Raw genomic sequence first — 22211 nt, 5'->3', positions numbered from 1 at the left:
CATTGACCTTTGCTCCCTTTCAGCCCTTGGAAATTGTCACTTCTGCAGCAAGATTTGTCTCATCTTAAAGTAGGTATTTAAAGTAGATCAGGTGAAATGTGCCTGGATAAAACCTTGTAGTGAGGTCCCAACCACAATGTAGCCCTCAAGGGAGCAGTCTCCTAGAAGCACAGCTGAGCTCCCTCCGCCAGGTGATCTCTCCTTTTTACGTAAAAGCTAATGGCCATTTTGAAATTAGGGAGATTTGCGCTTTCCAGATGTATGAGAGGATATTTGCTTCCTGTGCCTAGGAAGCTTTTCCGTTCTGAGCTCCCTTTCCTGCCGGATGCGCTGGGGCAGTTGTGGGTTGTGCCGGGCTGCGGATCACATTGTCAGTGGCTGTCCCAGGAACGCTGCCCGCAGGAGCATGTGCTCGAGTCATGCCCCCGGAGTGCTCTGCCACATGGTTGCATGCCTCTCGGCCTTCTGCATTTGGGCTTTGTCAGCCTGAAAATCAGTTATTCCTCCCTGGCTCTTTGTACTGGTTGTTTGTGGTGTGCAAAATTAGAATGATGTATAAAAGAAGTTAAATGGCTTTGAAAGGGTGGCTCCACAAGCCGCCGCTTGGGATTGCATGCGGTGAATGGAGCAGCAGCTGGGTGGTGGTGGGGAGTGTTGTTTGCCAACATTGCCAGTGTTGTTTGTTGACCTGAAAAGCCACCCAAATAAGAGAAAACAGATCCCAGTGCTCCTCAGCCCCAGGATCAAAGCAGCCCTTGAGGGCTTTTACACCTGCCCCTTAGAGATGCCCATAGCGCTTTTGGAGAGTGCCCCCTCCATCCAACATCAGCAGTGGGGGACTCTTGGGGCCTGAGCTCCTGTCCTGGATCTGGCACCTGGGACATGTCAGAGGAGGTCCTGACAGGGCCTTTGGGAAGGGGCGAGGGCCTCTCGGGGCTGATGGGGTTTCAGAGCTGAAGACATGGGAAATGGACTTTGAAAGAGAGCCCGTCAAGGCAGAAAGGGTCTTCAAGGGGGAACGGGGACATGCATCAGGGACTGAGGCAAGGGAAGAAATGGAACAGCTGAGGTGCAAGGAAATGAGGCAGTGACAGGCAAGGCAAATATCCGTGCCCTAAAAACGGCATGGATGATGCTCAGACCACGTCCAGGCAGCTGAATGGTACCAATGCCCATGCTGTTCAGCAAATGTAGTCGTTCAGTTCATCCCACTCGTAGGCCCTTTGAAATACTAACTGAAATTCAGGAGCAGTAACAGAAAAAAACTGGCTAATCTGAAGAAATAATATGAAAGAGTAGCTCTGCTTTCTAGAAAGGATGGTATTTTGGTAGTCTTTGCTAAGATTTCAGTAGAGAAGAGAAGAAGGGATGGAAAAGAGCTTGGGATCTTGTTTATGTATATATGCTGGGAGGTACCTGGGAGGAATAGCGTGGGAAGGAGAGCATATTAGGGCGTCTATAAATACACTTTTGTGGGGACAAACCTAGTCCCTTTCTAATGCTTCTCTGATGAATTTGGCCAGTGTTTCAGGGAATGCCTCCGTGATTTTAGAAACTCTCAGGAAATGTTCAATGAGACTTGATGGAAGAGGAGAAGAAAACAGCCCTCTGACCAAGTCCTACCCATCACCATCAGCTTACAGCAAGTTTCCATTTGCTGGAGTTAGTTTCTGCCTTACGTTTCTGACTGTCACTAACCTTTTTGCTTAATTTTCCTTCTCAGGATGGGGAAGTGCACATAAATGAGCTGAAAAGCGGGAACACGGAAATGTTCTGGAACCCGACGAGTGAGGTGCGAAGGCAGAGGTTGAAGCGCCACATTGTGCTGTTTGAGGAGCAGACGGACTTTGAGTCAGAGAGGTAGGGAGCCCTGCAGACATCTCGCTGCCGCTTCCCCCACGGGGACCGAGCAGGACTGTGTGGGCTCTGATTCCCCAGCACATTCCTGGAAAGGCAGTGACCTCGCTTTGCCTGCCCATATTACCCAGCCACTGACCTGTTTGGTTCCAATCTATTAATTCTGGGGTATTTCCATGAAGTATTGTTCTGAAATAACCAGGTAGCTGCATTGAGAAATGGTGGAGGCTACTTTATATCTGCTAAAATAACAACTCTCCCAGGACCCTAGAGATCATGAATAGACTCTCTTATGACTGTGGGAACTTCTTATGAAAGGGTAAGATGTTAATCTGAAGTTGGATGTCATGCTAAGAAGTACTGTTTTGACTGCAGGCTCTTAAACTAGATGCAGGAATCATATGGAAAGTTTTGGCTTGAGCAGAGCAGTAGTTTGAACCACATAACAGGATTTTGAGAGGGAATATAATTAAACAGATATTTAAGCCTCCCCCATAACGTCAGCTGATATTTCCAATACAGTGTGCACTAGATTTCTTATGTTAATCCAAATTCACCTAAGAATATAGTCATGGCACATGGTTTAAGGAGTGGAAGGAAGGACTCCATGGCACAAGGGATTGCACAGCAGCCCTGACCTAGTGCCAAAGGAGCCAGTGCTTGGACAAGAACAGCTGGAGCAATGTCATGTGGCACTGCATTCAAACCAACCAGTCCTGCCATCTCACCAACATGGTTATCCAACACCAGCTAATATCCCAAGCCAGTATGTGCAGCATGCTGCCTGGCTCTGCGTTATTTGGGCCACTTGCCTGTGGACTTCCAACACTGGTGTTGCCACACATCACACTGAGAAGCTTCCGCTTTGCATAAGTAAAGAGAGAGATTGCATGACAAAAAATACACCTGAGCATTGAGTGTCATCTGGACAGCAGTGGGCATTAAGGGCAATAAAGTCTGTGTGTATACCTTACACTTGTGCAATGCTATGTTTGTCACAAGATCAGAGCAGACTGGAGCACATTTCTTCTATTAATTTTCTGAAGAAGATTCTTTTAAAAGAGAAGAGAAATATCAGCCCTGGGGACAAAGAATTTCCATTTCTCTATTTACCAGGGTACTGCCAGAGCAGACTCCCTTTGCTCTGTCAGAGATTAGTAGTGACACATGCGTGCAGGTGAAGGAGGCAAAAGGGAAAATTTTCAAGATCTATAGTAGACATGCCACATTATTATGCTGGCAGTTGCATGAATAAATTGCCATCTAATCCAGGTTATGTGCTGCCTGAATTGCTTAGTCCTCTCTGCAGTGCTGAAAATCACCTGTTTACACACACACTTGACAGCCTTCAAAGCTCATGCCATGGAGGGTCGCATTGTGTGGCACATGCAGCTCTTGATGGAGTCATCTGTGCTCGTCATGCAATTTTATGTTTTTCCCTGTCCCTCTATATTCCCAGAATTAGAGGAATGGCTCTTTACGCCACTGCATTATTTTCTCAGGCTGTTATTTTGGGTATTTCGTAAAGTCCAAAGCTCCTTCTCCACTTCCGCCACTTTGAGTTGAGTTTCCTTCCTTTGTTTCTGGAAGAAAAGATTCATTCACAGGAAAGTGGGGAAAGTGACGTGTCGAATAGGACAGGAAAATGTTCCTCTGCCTTCAGTTAATTATCTAAAAAGCTGCTCTTTTAGAGGTGTTGAGTTAACTTTGAAATCGTCGATATCCCTTTTAAATTAAGAGCTTCACAACAAGCTCTGAATTAAATGCAGTAATGCATCCATCTGCTAAATGGAGAACAGGTGTTTTGTAGAGCTGGGAATACTGGGACAGCCTGGATTGCTGATGCCTATTCTAATTACTAGACCATCCGGTAATGTTTTGGAATGGCTAAATGCTGATCTCAGAAGTATTTCCCGTCTGAATTGAAGATTAGAGTGCTCTGATTAGAGGAGCTGTAGAGAAGACCATCACATTTTGGTCTGTGTGGCTATAGTGAAAAGGAGGTAATGATTTTCTCTCATAAAAGGCAGATCCTTTCCTCAAGGCAGAGGCTCAGTGAGACATCATATGACAAATTAGTTTTCTTTTTGCACCAGAAAACAAGTGTGAGTGAAAACCTCTGTACATGCTTGCAGCTTGTGAGCACAAATGCACGTCCAGTTATTGGAGACTGAATCAGCTTCCTACTGGTTACAAATCGCATATGGAAATAAAACATGGCATGTGCAGCTGCAAGCCTTGCACACAGATTCATCTACCAAGGCTTCTAAACTTTGAATGTAAAGGCTATGTTTCAGGCATAGAGATTAACACAAAAGCTCCTAAACATACATGATTGAAAGGACCAGGAAGATAACAGACTCTCCATTATACATCCATCACCTCTAAAGAGGCCACTGACTTCAGTAAACTGAGCAAAGCTCTCTTATAACTCACACAGACAGCACTGAAGATTTTAATGAATACTGTGGGTGATATTATCTAACAGAAAGTTTGCCTGTTCTTCAGTAGATCATTACACATAGCATTCATCTTTGCCATTCTCATAATATGGCTTTAATTTACAAGTCAAAACTGAGGCTGACTAATCCTGTTACAGTTCCTCTAGAGTATCAAAAGATCAGAAAAGCATCTGCTAAGGTTCCAGCTGGCAAAATACATTGCCATTTTACAGCAGTTTTACTTGCTTCCCTGTTTATTTCTAGGCTTTGGCAGCACGTAACTAGTGCAATAAACAAAGGCGATCAACACAAAGCAACGCAGGAAAAATTTGTGCTGGAAGAGGAGCAGAGAAACGCCACACGGGAGCGGAAGGAGAATGGCACAGAGTGGAAACCGCTGCTCTTCCAGCACGACACCGTGACTAACGAATGGCGCTACAAATACGAGGAGTGAGTGGTGGGGTCGTGGGTTAGGAGCACACCTCGCTGCTCGAGTCCCCACAGATGCAAGCAAGGTTGCAGGCACAGCCTACACCCACTGTGCTCTCAGTCATCCTGGTCCTGCCATTCCCCAAACTGTGCCCAGGGTTTGCTCTTTTTGAGCTCTAGGGCATTACAAGAACATATATTCCTGATAAAAAATTGGGAATAGCTGCAAATGAGGGCTCGGCAATGGAAAATCTGCTGTGCTGTTGGTACAAATCCATATTGCTGCCATGTTGTGGTCTCCCCTGGCATTAAGGGTGAAGCCTCTGGAGACTGAATCACCTTCACTTGTTGGTGGGAGCCGTGTACGCAGGGAAATGTCCATTACACCACATGGTGCATCTGCTGAAACTCTTATTACGGGTAGGGGGGAATGTTCGCCCTGCTGCATCAGGAGTCGGTGCACTGCTCTGTTTTTCTGATTCTTTCCTTTGTTTTCCAAAGTTTAAGACCTTGGGATCCTTTGAACGACATTGCCCAATTTGAGAAGAACGGGATACTTCAGACCATGGAGAGGCACTTATCCACAAGGATGTCAAACCACAAAATGACATGCATAAACAATCAAGTTACACGACACAAGGTAAAAAGCCTCTTTTGGGGAGTATAATATCCTTTGCGATTGATTAGACAGCCCTTTTCTGCAGCATTTTTATGCAATGACAGCATATGCTGCAAGGTTTGTTTTGGGGAAATATAACTAACATCTCCACAGCTGCAATATTATGCCATCGTTAACTCTAAATAGAAATCTTTTTTTTTTTTTGACATGTCCTGTCTTTTTTAGTATTTTTCTTCCCATCCTGTGTTAGTGATACTGACACTGGGTTCTGAATATAGCTGAGCTGAAGTGTTCAGTGTTTCCAAAGTAATAAGATGGGAGCAAGGTGTTGGAGTACAAAACTAAGGGTCTGCAACTCGAGTTTCAGGCCTTGTCTGCTTTTGTTACTTACTTCCTCCTAGACAGGACTTGTAACCTCTATCCGTCCTTTCTGTTAAAGAGGGATAATACTTTCACGTTTCACTGCATTCATCTTTGGAGTAATTTATTTCATTCATAAAATGCTTTGTAAGTGTAGAACTGCTGAGCCAGTTAGATATAATCCATACTGCACTGAAGAACTCATATCTTATTATGAGGATAGGCTTTTCTTTTGCAATAGCCAAAGTCTGAACATCTCTGAAACAATGGGAAAGTTTAGGTTCAGAATTGGTTTTCAGACCCTCCAGAAAGAAGTGTTTGAATCAACAGGTTTGGTTTATCCATCCTAGAGGTAGGAAGGAACTTTAGAAAAAGCATCAGGAAATGAAATAGGAAAGTTCCATGATGTTTAAGTCCTGCAGGCACCTTCTGAAAAATCCTCCCTGGGAAATTTTGTTCTGAATTTTTCTTCTTTTCATCCTTTCTCTTATGTATGGTTGGTGAGTAAACAACTCAGCAAAATTACTATAAAATTCATCACCAGTATGCACCACTTAAAGCTAGGACAAGAATAATTTGGATGGGTTTCCTAGAGATGTTACCATTTGAGAAAATGCTTCTGTACAGGGCATGTGTGTCTTTAACTAGCTGCCTGGAGGCCAAACACTAGGAGATGGTGAGACAGCAATCAGACTTCACAATCTCACAAATATTCCTCAGCACCCTGAATGATATTGTTTAAAGACAAACACAGGAATGTTCAATTTGACAGTGACCAGGTCTCTTTTAATCCTCATTTTATCTAGAGGTCTGCCAAAGATTGCAGGCGCCGTAAAGCCAGTGATCAGCCATCCAACCACAGCCAGAACACAGAGAGCAGTTGTTCGACGCCAGAGTCTGTGCAGGAGCTGTCAGATGACGATGGCAAGTATTTGGGTATCACTGGGGCTGGCTTTAACGTGCTTATTCCTTGAGCCCGGACACCTCCCAGCCTGGCTAATACTGCAGGCACATAGCACACAAACGAATGCAGAGGATGTTCTGCTTTTACGTTTCCCTTGCTCACCTCTCCTGCTCTTTCTGCCTCATGCTCTCCATGCCAATAAGGGCTTCTCAGCTCCTGGCACAAGCACATCAGAAGAACACACACTGAAATTTCAACAGCCAGATAGGAAACAGGCCTAGTTTCTCATTCCCTTTTCTCAGCTTTTGTTGGAGGTGACCTTGAGTATTTCAGAGATGGGGGCAGATGTGAGCACTGCATTCCCTAAGATGGATGGGCTAGGGAGGATGCTGGGCTTTCTGCTAAAAAAAAGTGTCCCGAGAGCTGAGAAGTGGCCCCAAGCCAGTGTCACCAGACCCTGTCCATTGACCTCCATCTCCAGGGTGGAAGATCCTGTCCCCTGTCTCCCTCTTCCCTGTTTTCTCCTGAAAGTGTCCCCCTTGGCTGTGCGGACCTGAGCACAGCCAGCTGCTTGCTGGGTGAGCCTGGCTGGTGTTTCACCATTGCCACCAGAGATAGTAATGCAAAACATGATGTCCTTCAATACTTTGCCACAGGGTTTGAAAGTTTGTGCACTCAGTGCGGGAAAAAGATGAATCACTTGAAGGAAATACATTCAGCTGTCTTATCCCTACAGAGAGCCCAACAGGACATACACAGGTAACAATTTTCCCTTATCAATCAGTGATTGTAATGGGCTAAAAATAACCTGTGACGTGTTAACTCCTCTGCTGTGGCCTTTGGATTGTCCTTATCAGCTGCTGGGCTGCAGTTAACCAGTGTTTCACTAGGTTACATATTAACACACCGGAAAGACAAAAACAGTGCTTAGTGATAAAATCTCTTTATGAGGTAAAAACCACACTTAGATCTGCTGGCACTCCCAGCTGCAAAAGAGTTTGGAGGGGCTGGACAAGGCGCTGACTATAAATCTCTGCAAGGCAAGAAGGCACAGGTCTCTCTCATTATCAGGCATTGAGTCTGCTATGAATTTGTTTACTGAGCTTGCTGTTGAGATGCAGCCACATGGTCTGAGCCCTGGGCTCCATGGCTGAAAAGCACTAGCATTCCTGCTTTTGATGTAAATCGCTGGCTGTTGCTGCTGCAGTGTTTGAGGGAAGCCAAGCGGTGATCACACCTGGTTAATGAAATACTGGCAAATCCTGAAGTGCTGGGATCCCTCGCTGTGTGGAAACTCTGGGACTCTGGGTGCACACACACATGTGAATGCACAGCTGCCTCCTGCACACAAATAAACCTATTGTTTTCTCTTCCAGAAACCTCAGTGCTCTGAACAAAAAACCCTTCCACAGGAAGGGCTCTTCTGAAAGCTTCCTCCTGGACTCGCGCTGCTGGTTTCTCCTGTGCATCTTTCTCACATGCCAACTGTTCATTAATTATGTCCTCAAATAAAAGCGCTACGTTTGGCAGCAATAACGATTCCTGGCTGCAGGAGGGGGGCCACTCGCGCAAGGAGCCCAGCGAGGCACCAAAGCACTTTAGAACCAACACAGCAGAGGTGGAAGCAAGTTGAAAAACGAGGTGAAAAAGGGACCTAGGAACCTGCAAAACTTTGTTCCTCTGGATTATGTCATTTTTGCCTTTTACATGTACATCTTCAAGGACCTCTTAACCTGTATGGGCCTTAATGCTGAAGCCAAATGTAGCTTTAATTGTGCAATTTGTTTTCTATGTCTTGTCATTTTCTGATGCAATTAATAATTACCTAGCAGTATTGATACCCCAAAAATGGTAAACACCCCAGCATTTTGGAAGGGTCACACAGGCCTGTTTTATATGAGCTGGGAGTGCAGCTGGGGAGCTGTAAAAAAAAATGATGTTCATGGTGCCTGTCCAGCTGCATTTAATTATGGGAGGGAGCAACACTTGGTACAAAAAATTCACCCCCTGGATATTAGGCCATGATTTATTTTGTCAGCACACACAGAATGGGACCTCCGAATGTGTTTTGTTTTCCATTCCACAAGAATTGTAAATATGCACGATTTCCTAGAGCTGTTCCTCTTTAGGAAATGGGAAGTATTTGGTAAAAGCTCCTTGTTCTCTTACAGAGCTGATTCATGTCCTGGACCAGGCTGACGGAGTGAAATGTCAGACATGCCTGTTTGTAAAACCTGGTTCCTTATTCTTATTGTTATTACTTGCTATATGGCTGTTTTATAATATCACACACTAGCATTGGAGAGAGGAATCATTGCCCCAAAAGAGGTGAAAAGAGTGGGAGCAAATGTGGGTGTATGTGTGTTCGATCATAGGCACATTTATTGTCAAAAGTCAGGAAGGAGGAAGGGTTTTGCCACTGCATTGTTCAACTCTGTTAATAGTCTTCCTATTTTACAACTTTTTTTAAAGATTTGCAATATTTTATGTAGACAGCAGACAATACTAAGCCTTTCTTTTCTGGCCTGAAGTAGTTCCAAGTGGTAAGTACTGCTATATATACAGCCTTAAAATACTTAGTGGTGGTGCCAGTCTGGGCTATCTTTCAATGTAAATGTTTCCAAATTTTTAACTACATTCCTCGTCATATTCCCCAATTAGGGGAAACCTGTTTGTGCTTGATATGTTGAAATAAAACTACACACAACTTTCAATGACAGTTTATCTGAGACATTATTTGTGTATTTGAACATGGTTTTATATTTTATAGCATTTTACAAGCTGTCAACTCTTAGGCCATGCTTTTCAGAAGGAAAACGACAGGAATAGGCTTGCAAGAGCTTCAGAGGGAGACAGTAGTTTAGAACAGCACTAGTATTTTGATACCCATCTGGCTTGAATTGACCATATCTTTTAATTGCAGTGACTTCAGCAAAATAGAAAGAAAAGTATTTGCCTTGATTTTGAGGACTGTCTTGTACATAAATTTGCAGACTTGTCTTTAGAAAACCTTAATATTAAGGAGATAATTTGATTATAGTGAATAGGCAATCACATGGAGAGAAAAGTACAACTCTCTGACATGATTAGACAGGGTAAGAACCAGCATCTGGAGGTTTGAGTGATAAATAAATCACAAATACTAAAGAGTGAGACTGATTTCCTTATCAGAAGAAAGGTTCCAGGAAAACAAAGGATTCATCGTCTGTGACATATTCAGTCGAGATGGGATGTCTTTTTGGAGGACATCATCCTAGTCACTCATTTCTGGGAAAGCCTGACCTGTGCTACATGCAATGTAAAACTGGGTGACAATGGGTCCCTCTCGCCTTTGGCTATGAAAGAGCCATTTAAAATATCCGTCTGGCTATGCAAAGTCACTTAGGAACCTTGAAAATGTTTGCTCCTAATGTGCAAACATGTCTGCTAATTTCCTGCCTAAGTCATCTCCCTTTGAATGTTCAGCAAGTCAGCACATCTCTGGCCTCCATCAGCAGAGCCTTCCTCGTCATGCAGGTTTCCCTTTGGGACGCTGTATTAGAGCTAGTGACAGGACCCTCTCCTCTTCTGTAGGGGTATTTATATTTCCTGGGTACAAATACATTTCAGGTTTTAGAAGATATTTACTTAAAAAAAAAAAGAAAAGAAAAGAAGACTAAGCCAAAGAGAAGCAGTGTTGAACAGGAAGGCGTTAGTAGGTGTTGTGCGAATACTTGAAATTCCCTGGATCGCTTCCATTTTACCAACCAATACGCACCCACAGGGGTTTCACTGCGACTTGTTCCTGCAGTCAAGTAAAAGGAATGTCCTTACCACTAGAGGGGCAGTTGGATGAATGAAACTATTAACCTACATAAACTAATTACACGTCAGCAGCGGAGGAGTTTCCAACATCTACTGCCGCAGGCAATTAAAAAATAATCCGGACAGAAAAAAAAATCCATTCATCCTTGTGCCTTAAGTTTTAAGGCAATTTCAACATCTGGATGTGACTGTTTCTATGTGTATGTGGGGGGTGAGAAACCTTTTGAAGGAAAAGCACTGCCAGCAGCGCTGTTACTCATCCAGCAGCAATAGCTGGTGTTGAAAAAGTTGGGAACACTTTTAGGGATTAAAGAAAAGAAATCCCGGTTAGGTCTGCGAGCTTTTGGGAAAATCCGCCTTCCCTCCTTTGCCCCCGCGGGTCGTAACCAGGGAGCAGCGCGGGGCGCCGGGGCCGGGGCGCCGGGGCCGGGCCGCAGGTGCCGCTGCGGGCGCGCCGGGGGCGGGCGGGGCGGATAAAGCGGCGGCGGCGCCGCCCCGGCGAGATGCCGGCAGCCAGCGCGGAGCGGGTCGGGGCGCCGCCGCCGCCATGGGAGCCGGCGCGGCGCTGCTGCTGCCGCTGGTCGCGGTGAGTGCGGGGCCGGGGCCGGGGCGGGCCGGGCAGGGGGGTCTCCCTCCCTCCCTCGGGCGGGCGGCGGCGGCGTTTGGCACCGGGGCTCGGCGCGCTTCCGACCGCGGGGCGAGGCGGCGGCGGCGGCGCCTTTGTTCCCGCTCCCTGAGGTTTCGGGGGTCCCCGGTCACCAGCGCTCCCCGCCCTGAGTCTCAAAGGGGCGAGGAAGCCCAGCGGAGCGGCCCCGCGGCGTGCGGGAGGGAAACGCGGCCCCGAGTCCTGCAACGGGGCACGGTGACTCCGCGGGCTCACGTAGGAGCAGCAGCTACCGTGCTGGGGTTTTCTTGGTTTCTTTTTCGCTGTTTTTTCTTTCCTCGTGAAAATTAAAATTACAGGTCGGGAGTGAGTTCTTTAATAGGACTCCAATTATCTAATTGCAAAAGCTGTGGCTTAGGAAACCACGCGATTATAAGAAAAGACTTTCGGTCCCCTGAAAAGAGATCGGGCAGAGATCGCGTCGGAAGCGCGGAGGGGAGAATACGTGTATCTGGCTTTCAACTCTGAAATTCCCTGCCGAGAGCGATTAGCCGCTTATTAGGCAGATGTGGAGCTCTGCTTTTTTCCCTTCCTCTCGTCCCTGCCTTTGTTTTTCCACCGTGTTTTGTATGTATGTGTTTTTAATTCTAATTGATTTGTAGTTGTGGCCTGAAACCTGCTGCATTTGGGATCTTTGTGCTTGCCTTATGTGGAGCACTGCAGCCCCAGGTGCATTACAGGCTGGTCATCTGATTCTCATTGCTGCTTCATGTTCCTTTCCTGGAAGTTTACTAGGAGGCATGGAGATTTCTACAGCTTCCTTTTTTTTAAAAAAAAAAAAAAAAAAAAAAAACCTACTTAATGCTCCTGTGGCTACATAAGTTATTTTTGTTCATGACTCAACTTGCCTTTTTCTGATTAGGATATTAAAGCCAGCAATAAATGTTCTCTGAAGACTGTTGGGCGTTTCCTCCATTTTGCTGAAGGAAGACTAACACTGACCCTTCCGAATTAAAAAGATTGGGAGAAAGAAAAGCGAGAACACCTTGCAGGCCTTGCTTATGCAAGGCAGAAACCTTACTTAATAGCAATGCCTCTGAAGTTCACTTATGGTGAATTATTAACGGGAGGGGGAGGGGAGATTTGATTTAAAGTAAGTGGAGTTGGGGGTCAGTGGCAGTGGCTTCCTAAAATTATTTTGCTGCTTCTCTTAGACTGCATCCTGCTGCTCTAACCCATCCTTTGTGATTGTAATTACTTCTGTGTTGAATACTTAGCAGAAATTAGTTTGGGTTTCCTTTGTGGCTTCCTATGAACATCTGAACGTTTTCAAGTCTTTGCAGGAACATCTCTCTGAGATGGTATCATGTTGGGGGAAGATGAGTCACTGGAAAACACTTGTAAAACACTTGTCTGTCTTTGCTGTAGGTTACACTGTTGATGATCCCTGGAAATAGAGCAGAGGAGTGTGATGAGGGAGAATACTGGCATGAAGGTTACTGCTGCAAATCTTGTCCAGCAGGTAATGCTTCAGACAGTTATAGTCTGATAAGAGTTGTTTCGTTTTGTTTTCCCTCCTTTGAGATGATTGTGTCGTTATTGCTTTTTTACATTGTATATGGTGAAAACTTAAGCTTGTCTGAAGCTGTGCTGGCTTTCTGGTGCTGTTAAGGCTGGGCTCCATTTTGAAGCAAGAGTCCCTTGCGCAACAGCAGATGACTGGGAGAGGCGCCTTGGCAGTGCGTCATAACCTCTGCTGGCTGTTGAGGATGAAGTGTTCAAAGGCGGTTTGTAATGGCAGTTAGTGAGCACGAAGAGCAGGCCCTGGGGAATTCTGATATTTCTGTACTGGCATAGAAAACTTCATTTTGGCTCTGATCCCGCCTGATTTGATGTGTGCAGAGTTAACGTAGACTCGTGCCAAGAAGCACCCTGCTCTTGGATAGTATCACAGGGCTATGGGTCATATTTAAAGAGACCTCAAACTGAACACTCTTGTAAGCAATCCTCCCTGTGCCCATTCTGCCCCCTCAGGCAAGGAGGCTCCATGTGGGACACCTTGGTGGCTCTCCAAGCTGCAACACACAACTCGGTTCTCTCGAGTCCCTAGGAAGCTCTGTGCATCCCTGCAAAGGCCAGGCTGGCTGTTTTGGTCAGCACTGCTCATGTCTGAGCTGCAAGCTCAGAACATGCCTCCTGATGGTATTGTGCCAATCAATTCACACAGAGCACCATTCCTTTGCGAGGAGGAGGAGTTGAATGAACTTAGACCAAAATTACTTTGTTGTAACAACCTGTTAGGCTCCTTCACATGTTAAATGATCGCTTGAGGCTGCTGCTGCTGGTTTTCCTCTTCCACAGGTACTTACGTTGCTCAGCACTGCAATGCTTCACATGTGAGAGGAAGATGCGCCTCTTGCACTGAAGGAGAAGACTATACTGCTCATGCAAATGGCTTGGAAGAATGCTTGCCATGCAAGCAGTGCAAAGACGGTACTGAACAAAACTTTGGTATCTTAACTCCTGTACACCTTGTTTAATGTGGGAAGCCTGATCCTCTGGTTTCTGCACTTCCAGTTGTTGAGAACACTGAAAAAATAAACTGCCCTTATGACCAGGGTATAATTTATGCACAATTATGAAGAGCTGCAACTTTTATTTTTTGGTAACTTATATTTTATTTTTAGATCAAATAACTTTGAGGACCTGCACTCTGACGCATGATACTGAATGTCAATGCAAACAAGGGTACTTCTGCCCTGCTGAGGGCTGTGAAATATGTCAGAGATGCAGTACAAAGTAAGTGCAATAATGAATATAAGCAACTGTTTCAGTAAACATGAAAACTAGGGCCCATCCATGCTGTACCTAATACATTATTAACCTGTGAATAATTCTCTAAAGCCAATGGCATTATTCATGCTTTTAGGTTTTAGAGTATACAAGGTTGAGACCTAGAAAGATATGGATTTTGGTACTGTTATGCTTGTTGCTTATTGCTGTATGCTTACATGTTTGTCATGTCTTTAGATTTGTACTTTCCCCACATACACACTTTAATGAGCTTTCCAGTAGCTTTCAGTAGCAGCCAACCCAAAACTTCATGAGGCAGAACCACCTGTTAAAGGAAACTATGCTTGAATAATGCAACTACTGCCCCCCCCCCCCGCTTAGAGGCTAACATATGTAAATTTTTAACTTGCTTTGCTGCTGCTTAATCTTGTAGTATCTTAAGTTGTTTAAAGATGCACTTCTAACAAAATACCATTTTATGCATGTTTTGTTTGTGTTTCTAAGCTCTACCTGAAAACAGGCCTGAGCAGAACTGCATATCTTTTTTGGAAATGTAGATACAACTGTGTCTTATCTGCTTCAGGTGTCCAGAAGGAAAAGAAATTGTTCAGAATTGCAATGCTACGATGGACCTCGGATGTGGTTTACCTGGTCAAGGTCTGGTACATAACTACCTCTCAGCTTGGTCTGTTTGACCCCTGCCTTCCAGTGAATGACAAAGAAGCAGCCTGTAAAATAGAGGCTTGAACTGCTGTGACTTATTTAAAGAGCTTCTCTATTTCAATCTGGAAATTATTTGCTGAAGACAAGTTATTAAAGGGGCTGTAGCGACAAACCATCCTACTAGCTTAAGCTTTGCCACAAGCAAAAGAATGCCTTGGTGGGAAAAGCGTTACATGTATCGCCGGGGTTGTCAAAGTTGTAACAAGTGATGCTATTTAAAGTTACAGATAGTAAAATGGCTTCTTCCATGTTTCATCTTGGTCTGAGAAGTACCCACAAAGAGAAGTACTCACCCTGCCGGTGGGTAGCTCCTGTCAGACCAGAGGGGAAGAAATTTGCATTAATGATAATTTAACAAATGAATCTCTTTTCCATCTTTTTGCATGCTTGTTTCCTTTTTCTGTGCTTTTCTTCTGAAAGCCGTGTAGAAGTTGTACTGCAGCTCTATATAGAAGCCCTAACTGCTGTTGGGACAGCGGTGTGTGATGTGAACCAGTATTTACATGTTCAGGTTGGCTAACAGTCACAGTGACTTTCCTGGGACAGAAGCTGGGTTGTTACACTAGAGCAGAATCTAGATCGCTCTCTAGAGCAAGAGTTAAGACTATCACTCTTGCACTTCAGAATACTTGTGGATTGCTGTTTGTGGACTGCTTCAGTGCTTCAAGCATTCATTTTTATTCCTTTCTTTTGCAGGAAATGCATCTTTTATTTGGGTTATTGTAGCTGCTTCTGTCTTTTTCATTTTGCTGCTGTTCTTTTTCATATTTAGAAAGCTGAAGAGTGATAAAGGTAATTGTCTTTACTATCCATAAACTTTCCAAACTAGACAAGGCATGCACTGAGGCTACCCCATCTTTTGTGTTGCTTTATAGGGAACCTCTTTAACTGAAATAAGATGGAGACTAATTATGTTCAGTAAATGAAATATGTAAAGCTTGACTATGAGATTGCTTACTTCACTGAACAGATGCCTTAGCTTCAAAGTAAGATTAGCTTAAGGTCCTTTAAAGGAATTCTACCTACTTGAATTTTGTTGGTAAAACACAAGCTAAAAACACTGAGGAAAAATATCTGCAAGTTCAGAGGAATGGGGCAAGAAGCAGCAACTAGTTAGATCATTGATTTATTTCACTTGATGTATTTGTCTGTGGAGGGTTTTTCTCCTTTTTCCTTTAAAATCACTTCCTTGGCTTCACTTCAACCTCTTAAACACGAATGTTAACCAAGCTGATAAGTCTTGTGTGAATTCACTGCATTTAGTTGTAGAAGATAGACATATTTTCTTTGGGGGGGGGGGGGGAGGGAGAACCTTTTCTTTCCATTACTGTATAATAAAGTATCTTTGCAACTAGTTTAGTTAGACAAGAATAATATTGAAAATAGTTCTAAATCTTGAACAATAAACTTTGTTCAGAACTTGGCTTATTGATTGTGCTGCAGTAAAAGCAATACAAAAGCAGGCACAAATTGTAATATCCCATGAATGCATTAGGAATCATAGGGTTCTCTCTCTTTTTTGGGGGGGAGGGGGGAGAGAGGCTTAAAAGCTGAACAGCATCTTGAGGTCTATATTTTATTAAGTAAAACCATCTATCTGTCCTCTGTATGAGGGAACAATGTTTGCATGCTATTAGTGGAAGCTGAGGATAGTACTGTTGTGATACAGTTCAAGAAAATTAAATTGGTTGTATTAACTCTGATTCATGTTGTAAAACTTGTACAAATTCAGCCAGGCAACTTGCTGCAATTTCTGTAAGTTACTGATACACTTATCTTATTTTCCAGCTGCTTCAAAAAGTAGAGATGCAGAGAAAGGTCTGGTAAGTATAATGGTTCAAGTGTTTAACCTCACAAAGCTTTGTGCAAGCAACTAAAATATTGCTTAATTGTACCTCTTACACAGCTCTGATTTGTCTTGTTGCACACCTCTGGCAGGGTGTGTTCCCAAGATACAACAGGCTGTGATTCATACAGGGCCGGATGCTAACAAGGGCCTGATGTATTCATTAGTTGCATGTATCCACTGCAGCTGGCCTTTCCAGCACTTCCTTGCAAACATTCCAGTGCCTGTTGCCAGAATATTTTGAAAGTAGGAAAAATTAAGCGAAGTGCTAGCTTTTACTTCAAACTGTCTCCAAATGATGTCTTGATCCAAGTAGTCCTCTTTGCTGCTTCATGCTTTTTTTCCCCAGTGAATGCTGGCTACAAGTTTCCCACACACTGATGTTGTAGCTCTCCTTGCTTTCTGGATACAAGATTATTTGTTCATAAGATTATTTCTTATGATATAGCAGACAAAAGTGACTGGGTCTTCTGCCTCTAGTTTCTTGTTGTAAGCCACAGACCGGGACCTTACAATTTAACTTCCTGGTCCTAGACTGTCCCATAAGACAGACAATATTCTCCTCAAGAACAACAGGTTGAGGTTCTGGGCTCAGTGCATGCCAGTTCAGGAGCATGTCCCTGGAAAGGGTTTACCGAGTTAAGCTTGGCTGCTGGCACATGTTCTACTTTTAAAGCTAGTTTCTCCCTTGCCTTCTGTAGTCAAAAACAATTCTAGAATTAATTTTAATTCTAGATTTCAACACACAGCATGAGAAGCTTTGCTTGTCAGTGACTTACTGCCACATTTGTTTTTAGCCTCTCTACTTAGAAGTTTAATTCCTAATAGTACAGCAAAGTAGAAATGAGCTACATTCTCACTCTTATAGTCAATAAGACATAACACCAGGCTGTTTAAAAAAAGGCTTAATGAGAATCTAAAAAAAGCATCCAAATTCCCCTCTGAGCACACAACACATTCTTTTCCCTGCTGCCTGCCTTGTCTCACACCCAACACAAGTCCTACTCACCCTATGCAGAGCTGTTGTCTAACCTACTAGTTAGACACTTGAAATAACTAAAGTGCATTTTAGTTATTTCACAAATATTTGAAGACTGAAAGAAAAAAAAATTTTGCAAGATCTGTTAAAAACATCACCTTAAACTCTTCTCTTTTTTTTTAAGGTCCATAAGTGGCTCAGATATCTGAATCACCCATTGGGTTTTGTTGGGTTGTGCCTTCCCCTACGCCCTGGCCAGATTTGCAGCGCTTCGTATATTCGTAGAAGCTGATGAAGGAACATGACAGAAAACCTGATCAAAACGTTGTAGTATAGGAATAGGCAAATATAACATCTCCTTATTTTGAATAAAAGTTCAGTAGACTAATGTGATCACAAATCACTGTATGGTGACACTTAGCTTTGAAATAATTGTCCCAAACCTGAGCTGCAATAACAACATACCATGAGTACTCCAAGTGTGCAGATTCAGCAAAAGTATTTGCTAAGGAGAGTTACACTGATTCAGTCCTGAGACCAGGCCTTTGGGCACCAATGTATTGTTCTTTCCAAAGAAGTACCAGTGAACTTCCACTGCTGTAGAAAATATATAGAGAGACTTTATTTCCTTTCAAAATAGAGCAGCAGCTAGTCATGCTGTAAATATTCAGTCACTAAATTACCTATTTACAAACTATGCTGTATAAGTAAGAGCAACTTGACCTAACCTGTTTCCACCCTTAAAGAGAGAGAGTGGATTCAATGAAAATGATGTACAACTACATGGGTGATGAGTGGGATGGTTCCTCTCACATCCATGCCTATGCATGCTGTCAGTCACATAATTGCATCACATGAAGGTCACTGACCCTGAACAAACAAAGAAAACACACTGGCTTACATGGGAGGGAATTGCACCTTAATGAATACAAGTCTCAATGGAAGAAAATCAATACTGGCTCTCACTTTCTGCCTTCCAAAAAAAAAAAAACCACCTAAAACTTTCCAGTTTCAACACTAGCTGACTTTCAAGTAGTTCTACATCAGTATACAGTGGAGATGTTGGTACTTATGCTGTACTTAACAGGTCACCATCAGCCTGAAGTGAAGTTATACCCCATGGCATAAGCTTGTTTGATGCATTGACAATGCCAAAAATGGTGTAGCTATCTCGCTTCTTTCTTTTTGCCCCCTCACTAAAGCTACCCAATAGGCATGGGTGCTCACTGGATTCTTTGGACTGATTTATTTTGTGAATTTGACAGAAAAATTAATTTGGGGAGGGGGGGAAGCTAGTAGATTTGCATGAAGCTGATGTGCTATATCAGCTTAGCAAAAGCTTTGAGAAGGCTCCCATTAGCAGGCTGTGAGGTCAGCTCAGGTGCAGCATGCAGTGTAATCTCGTACTCTTCTGCCTCAGAAGGGGTCCGTTTCTTCCATATTTAGAGAGGAACAAGCACTAATACACACCACTGAAGATATTACAAAAGCTTTTCTTCATTCGTTATGGAGGTAGCTTGTGAGCCTTACCCTGCAGTCTACTGGGAGCGGAACAGCCGGCAAGATGGAGCATTTAGACTAAAGCCATTTGAAGTCCAAATCTGTAAAGGCTGTAACTTTTGCATATTTGTAACTCTGCCAAGTTATCAGATCTCCTATAATTTCTCTTACGTCCAGTGACTTAAACTATTCCTTTTCCTTCTTCTAGACCATCCTTTAAAGCCTACCTATGAAACATCCTCTAAAAGTAGAATGTGTTCTTATTCTTTACAGGAATCTGAGGGCAGTACTGAAAGTCTCATTTTATCTGAAGTGGAGACAGCTGCAAATAATGCAGCCAGCACAGAGAATGAGAAGTCTGAGGAGAGCCCGGAAGGTCAAGCACGTACCAGCATTAACTCAGAAGTGAGAAACGAATCACCAGAGGATAACAGTGATGGGCTTTCTGAGAGAAGCACCATTCTGCCCAGCAGCTTGAGGTGCCAAATAGAAAGGTTTTGGAAGAGGCTCAAAGAGTCTTCGCTGTCAGCAAAAACAAGGCAGAATCCTACTTTTCATCCAAATGCCTGGTTTAAAGTGGCAAGTGGTATGATGCCAGCAAATCATGTGGTAAGTGGAAAAGTTCTCGGCATATGTTCCCTGATAGGTATGTAATCTCAGTTAAGGCTTTAACTATCACCTGAGTTATAGATGCTGTTTTCAGGCAGAATGATAGGAGAGAGGAGGCTTTACTTTAAAGATTTAATAGAAGAGTCTGGAAAATGATATCTTGGGAAAGCAAACTTTAATCCCTCATTTAATCTGCTACTCCTCTCTCAATCTTCCCTTTCAGTATTTATACAGAAGTCAGTCTTTTGTAATAGCGGTAAATGTGTTACTTTGCTTCACTTACCAGCTAGTATCACAGCTGTTCTCAGCATGTGGTTCTCTTTACTTATTCAAATACTTAATTTTCAGTTGTGCTGTGAAAACTGCCCCCCTTGCTCCTCACTGTACTGGGTTATGTATTGTGAAAGCAGTGGGTTACATGATGCTTTTCCATATGGAAGGAGGACCAGGGCAGTCCTGTAATTTTTGGCACTACTGTAACAAATGGAAACTTGGGATACCAGTCATACAAGTGTGAAGTACTGGTATGGTATGTAAGGGGTTGGAAATTTTCTGTCATGCCAGTGAACGATCTTTAGGCTTCAAGGTTTGTCCCTTTTTCTTTATCGCCTGAAAGCTACTTTCCTTTCTATGTGTTGTGAAAGTGGCTCAGAAATAATTGCTGTAAGTGAATAAAGTGTTCTGATCTGCTAGAGTAATGTTCCAACTTCATATTACAGGTAAAAGAACCGAAGTATCAAATACTAGTTAAAGATCTCTCTCAAAAGGGTAAGTATTACAGAAATGGACAATACTTGGAATGTAATTTGCTTTCTCCTGTTAACTTTACTCAAGGAATAGTTTAGGGAGGCTAATGAGTATTGTTTAAAGCTACAATGCTTTCAGTTTATTGTAAAATACACCGAAATGGGATTGTTACAGCATTTAAGAAAGTAAGTCGTAATCATTGTGGTGGATTTTTCTTCCTTAAAACAAGACTTTTCTGCACTGGACTATAATGCAGCCATGCTTTTAAGAATAAGTACAGTTCTGAGTTACCTTTTTTGTTTGTTCTTAAACAAGTCTCTATTCCAGCAGTGGAATTTACCTTAATGACTGTGATGTAGGTCAGAGCAGCAGGTCTTTCTGTCGGATGTCCACTCAAGTGTCAGACAGCATCGAATCCCTGCACATCTGTCCATAGCCAGCAAGCTGATGTGTCTGGATGTCAGGTGAAAGGCTTTGCTCACACTAGTCTCAGCGTGGCAAACCTATACTAATAGTGTAGCGAAGTGGTAACAGCCCTACCATTGAAGAGCCCTGTTAAGAGTAAACAAAGACATGAAGGCCAATGAAATGTCCGCCAAAAACACCTTTACTGAATGTTATCTTATCTTAAGAGGCTACTTAAAGATTAAGATATGTAGACTGGTCCCTTTAGCTTTTTTGTAAGAAGACTTTGAGTAGGAAACCTATTTGTTATCCTTTTTAGGTGCTAACTTCATTGTCACTATTTGGTCTATGCATATATTTGCTAAAAACTAGTACAAGCACGTGTATTTTTAGCTATCAAAAAATCTGTGTTTTAGAACCTAACCTGATCTTTTTTTTTTTTCTTTCAGAACTGAGAGATAGCTTTTGGGCTTTTATAAATGGAGTACCACCAAAAAAATGGAGGTGGCTTATGAGAACTCACCTGAAGGAGAATGATATTGATAAAATTATTTATGACCACCCTAATGACATAAGAGAGCAAAATTATCAGATGCTTCTCATCTGGAAAAACACACTGGGAGAGAAACAGTCTATTATTAAGTTACTGGATGAGTTAAGACATCTAGATACCAAGGCTTATGATAATGTATTGAACTCTTTAAAAAGTAATAACATTATAACTAAGTTACAAGTCACAGATTAACATTTTTAAATCGACTTTATGAATGTTTCTGTACATATATGTGTATGAACTTTCTGTATATGAGGATGTCAACAGGCTACTAGTAAAACTAATGGTGTTGACTTCAGGATATCCTCTTACCTTTCAGTGACTCAGGGAGTCAAAAGTGCTTTGACATGGTCAGTGGTTAGCCGTGACAAGGACTCCGATTGTGTTGTTCACTAAGGGCTTTTGAGTTGTGCTGTATTAAACTCAGGTACCAAATGGCAGCGTGTGAAGTGCTTCGGCTGGCTTTTCCTTCATACGCAGGTGGACATGGACTGTGCCTTATCTAACTGTTATGTAGTAAAGCATGGATGGTGTTATTTTTTTTAAGAGCAGGAAGGCTGTTATTGTTTTGAGAGGATTAACTGTCTTAATTTTTGAAACCATCTCCTTTTGTTTGTCTTAAGAGACTAAGCCTTCGGTATCCTAAGAACTGTTATTTTAAAGGACAGCAATAAAACCAAGTAGAGGCAGAAGCTACGGCCGCCTTGAGTGATTGCTTGGCTGCGCCGTACGGTCGGTAACGCCTCAGCGGGAGGCAGGGTCAGCGCGCGATAGGTTTTGGGGAGTCGCAGCCTCGGCCTGCAAGCTGTCAGGGTGCGGCCGCCCCTCCGGTGCCTTCCCCGGACACCCGTGGGACAAACAGCTCGGGATGAGGTGACGGCCGCAGCCCGCCGCGGGGGGCCGCTCCCCTGAAGGGAACCCGCACGCGCCCCCTCAGCGGGCGGTCGCCCGACGGCCGCCGCCCAACGGCCGCCCCGCCGCTTGGCGGGAACGCAGGGTGGGCGGGGACGGGGGAGCGGCGGCCAATCAGCGGCGGCG

The 22211-nt window shown here is 43.5% G+C and overlaps 2 protein-coding genes across 5 annotated transcripts in view; both read left to right on the top strand.

Moving 5' to 3' along the window:
- Positions 1-9324, top strand: part of OSBPL5 (oxysterol binding protein like 5) — a 118885-nt gene extending 109561 nt beyond the window's left edge. For all 4 annotated transcript variants that reach the window (XM_067296032.1, XM_067296031.1, XM_013957937.2 and 1 more), the window contains 6 exons: positions 1724-1860; positions 4563-4748; positions 5229-5367; positions 6513-6630; positions 7267-7369; positions 7987-9324. In XM_067296032.1, the coding sequence (XP_067152133.1) occupies positions 1724-1860; positions 4563-4748; positions 5229-5367; positions 6513-6630; positions 7267-7369; positions 7987-8122 (819 nt within the window). In that variant the 3' untranslated portion in view covers positions 8123-9324. The remainder of the gene's footprint in view (positions 1-1723; positions 1861-4562; positions 4749-5228; positions 5368-6512; positions 6631-7266; positions 7370-7986) is intronic.
- A 1581-nt stretch (positions 9325-10905) lies between these two features.
- LOC106496997 (tumor necrosis factor receptor superfamily member 6-like) lies at positions 10906-21869 on the top strand. The gene is made up of 10 exons (XM_067295508.1): positions 10906-11000; positions 12447-12540; positions 13380-13511; positions 13706-13817; positions 14395-14468; positions 15231-15326; positions 16323-16357; positions 19133-19468; positions 20188-20236; positions 21070-21869. Exons 1-10 carry the CDS (start codon positions 10962-10964, stop codon positions 21363-21365), a joined length of 1263 nt encoding a protein of 420 aa, XP_067151609.1. The 5' UTR covers positions 10906-10961; the 3' UTR covers positions 21366-21869.
- The last annotated feature ends 342 nt before the right edge of the window (positions 21870-22211 follow it).

The sequence above is a fragment of the Apteryx mantelli genome, chromosome 4, assembly GCF_036417845.1.
Source record: "Apteryx mantelli isolate bAptMan1 chromosome 4, bAptMan1.hap1, whole genome shotgun sequence".
NCBI lineage: Eukaryota > Metazoa > Chordata > Aves > Apterygiformes > Apterygidae > Apteryx > Apteryx mantelli.
This window is presented reverse-complemented; position numbering and strand designations above follow the sequence as displayed.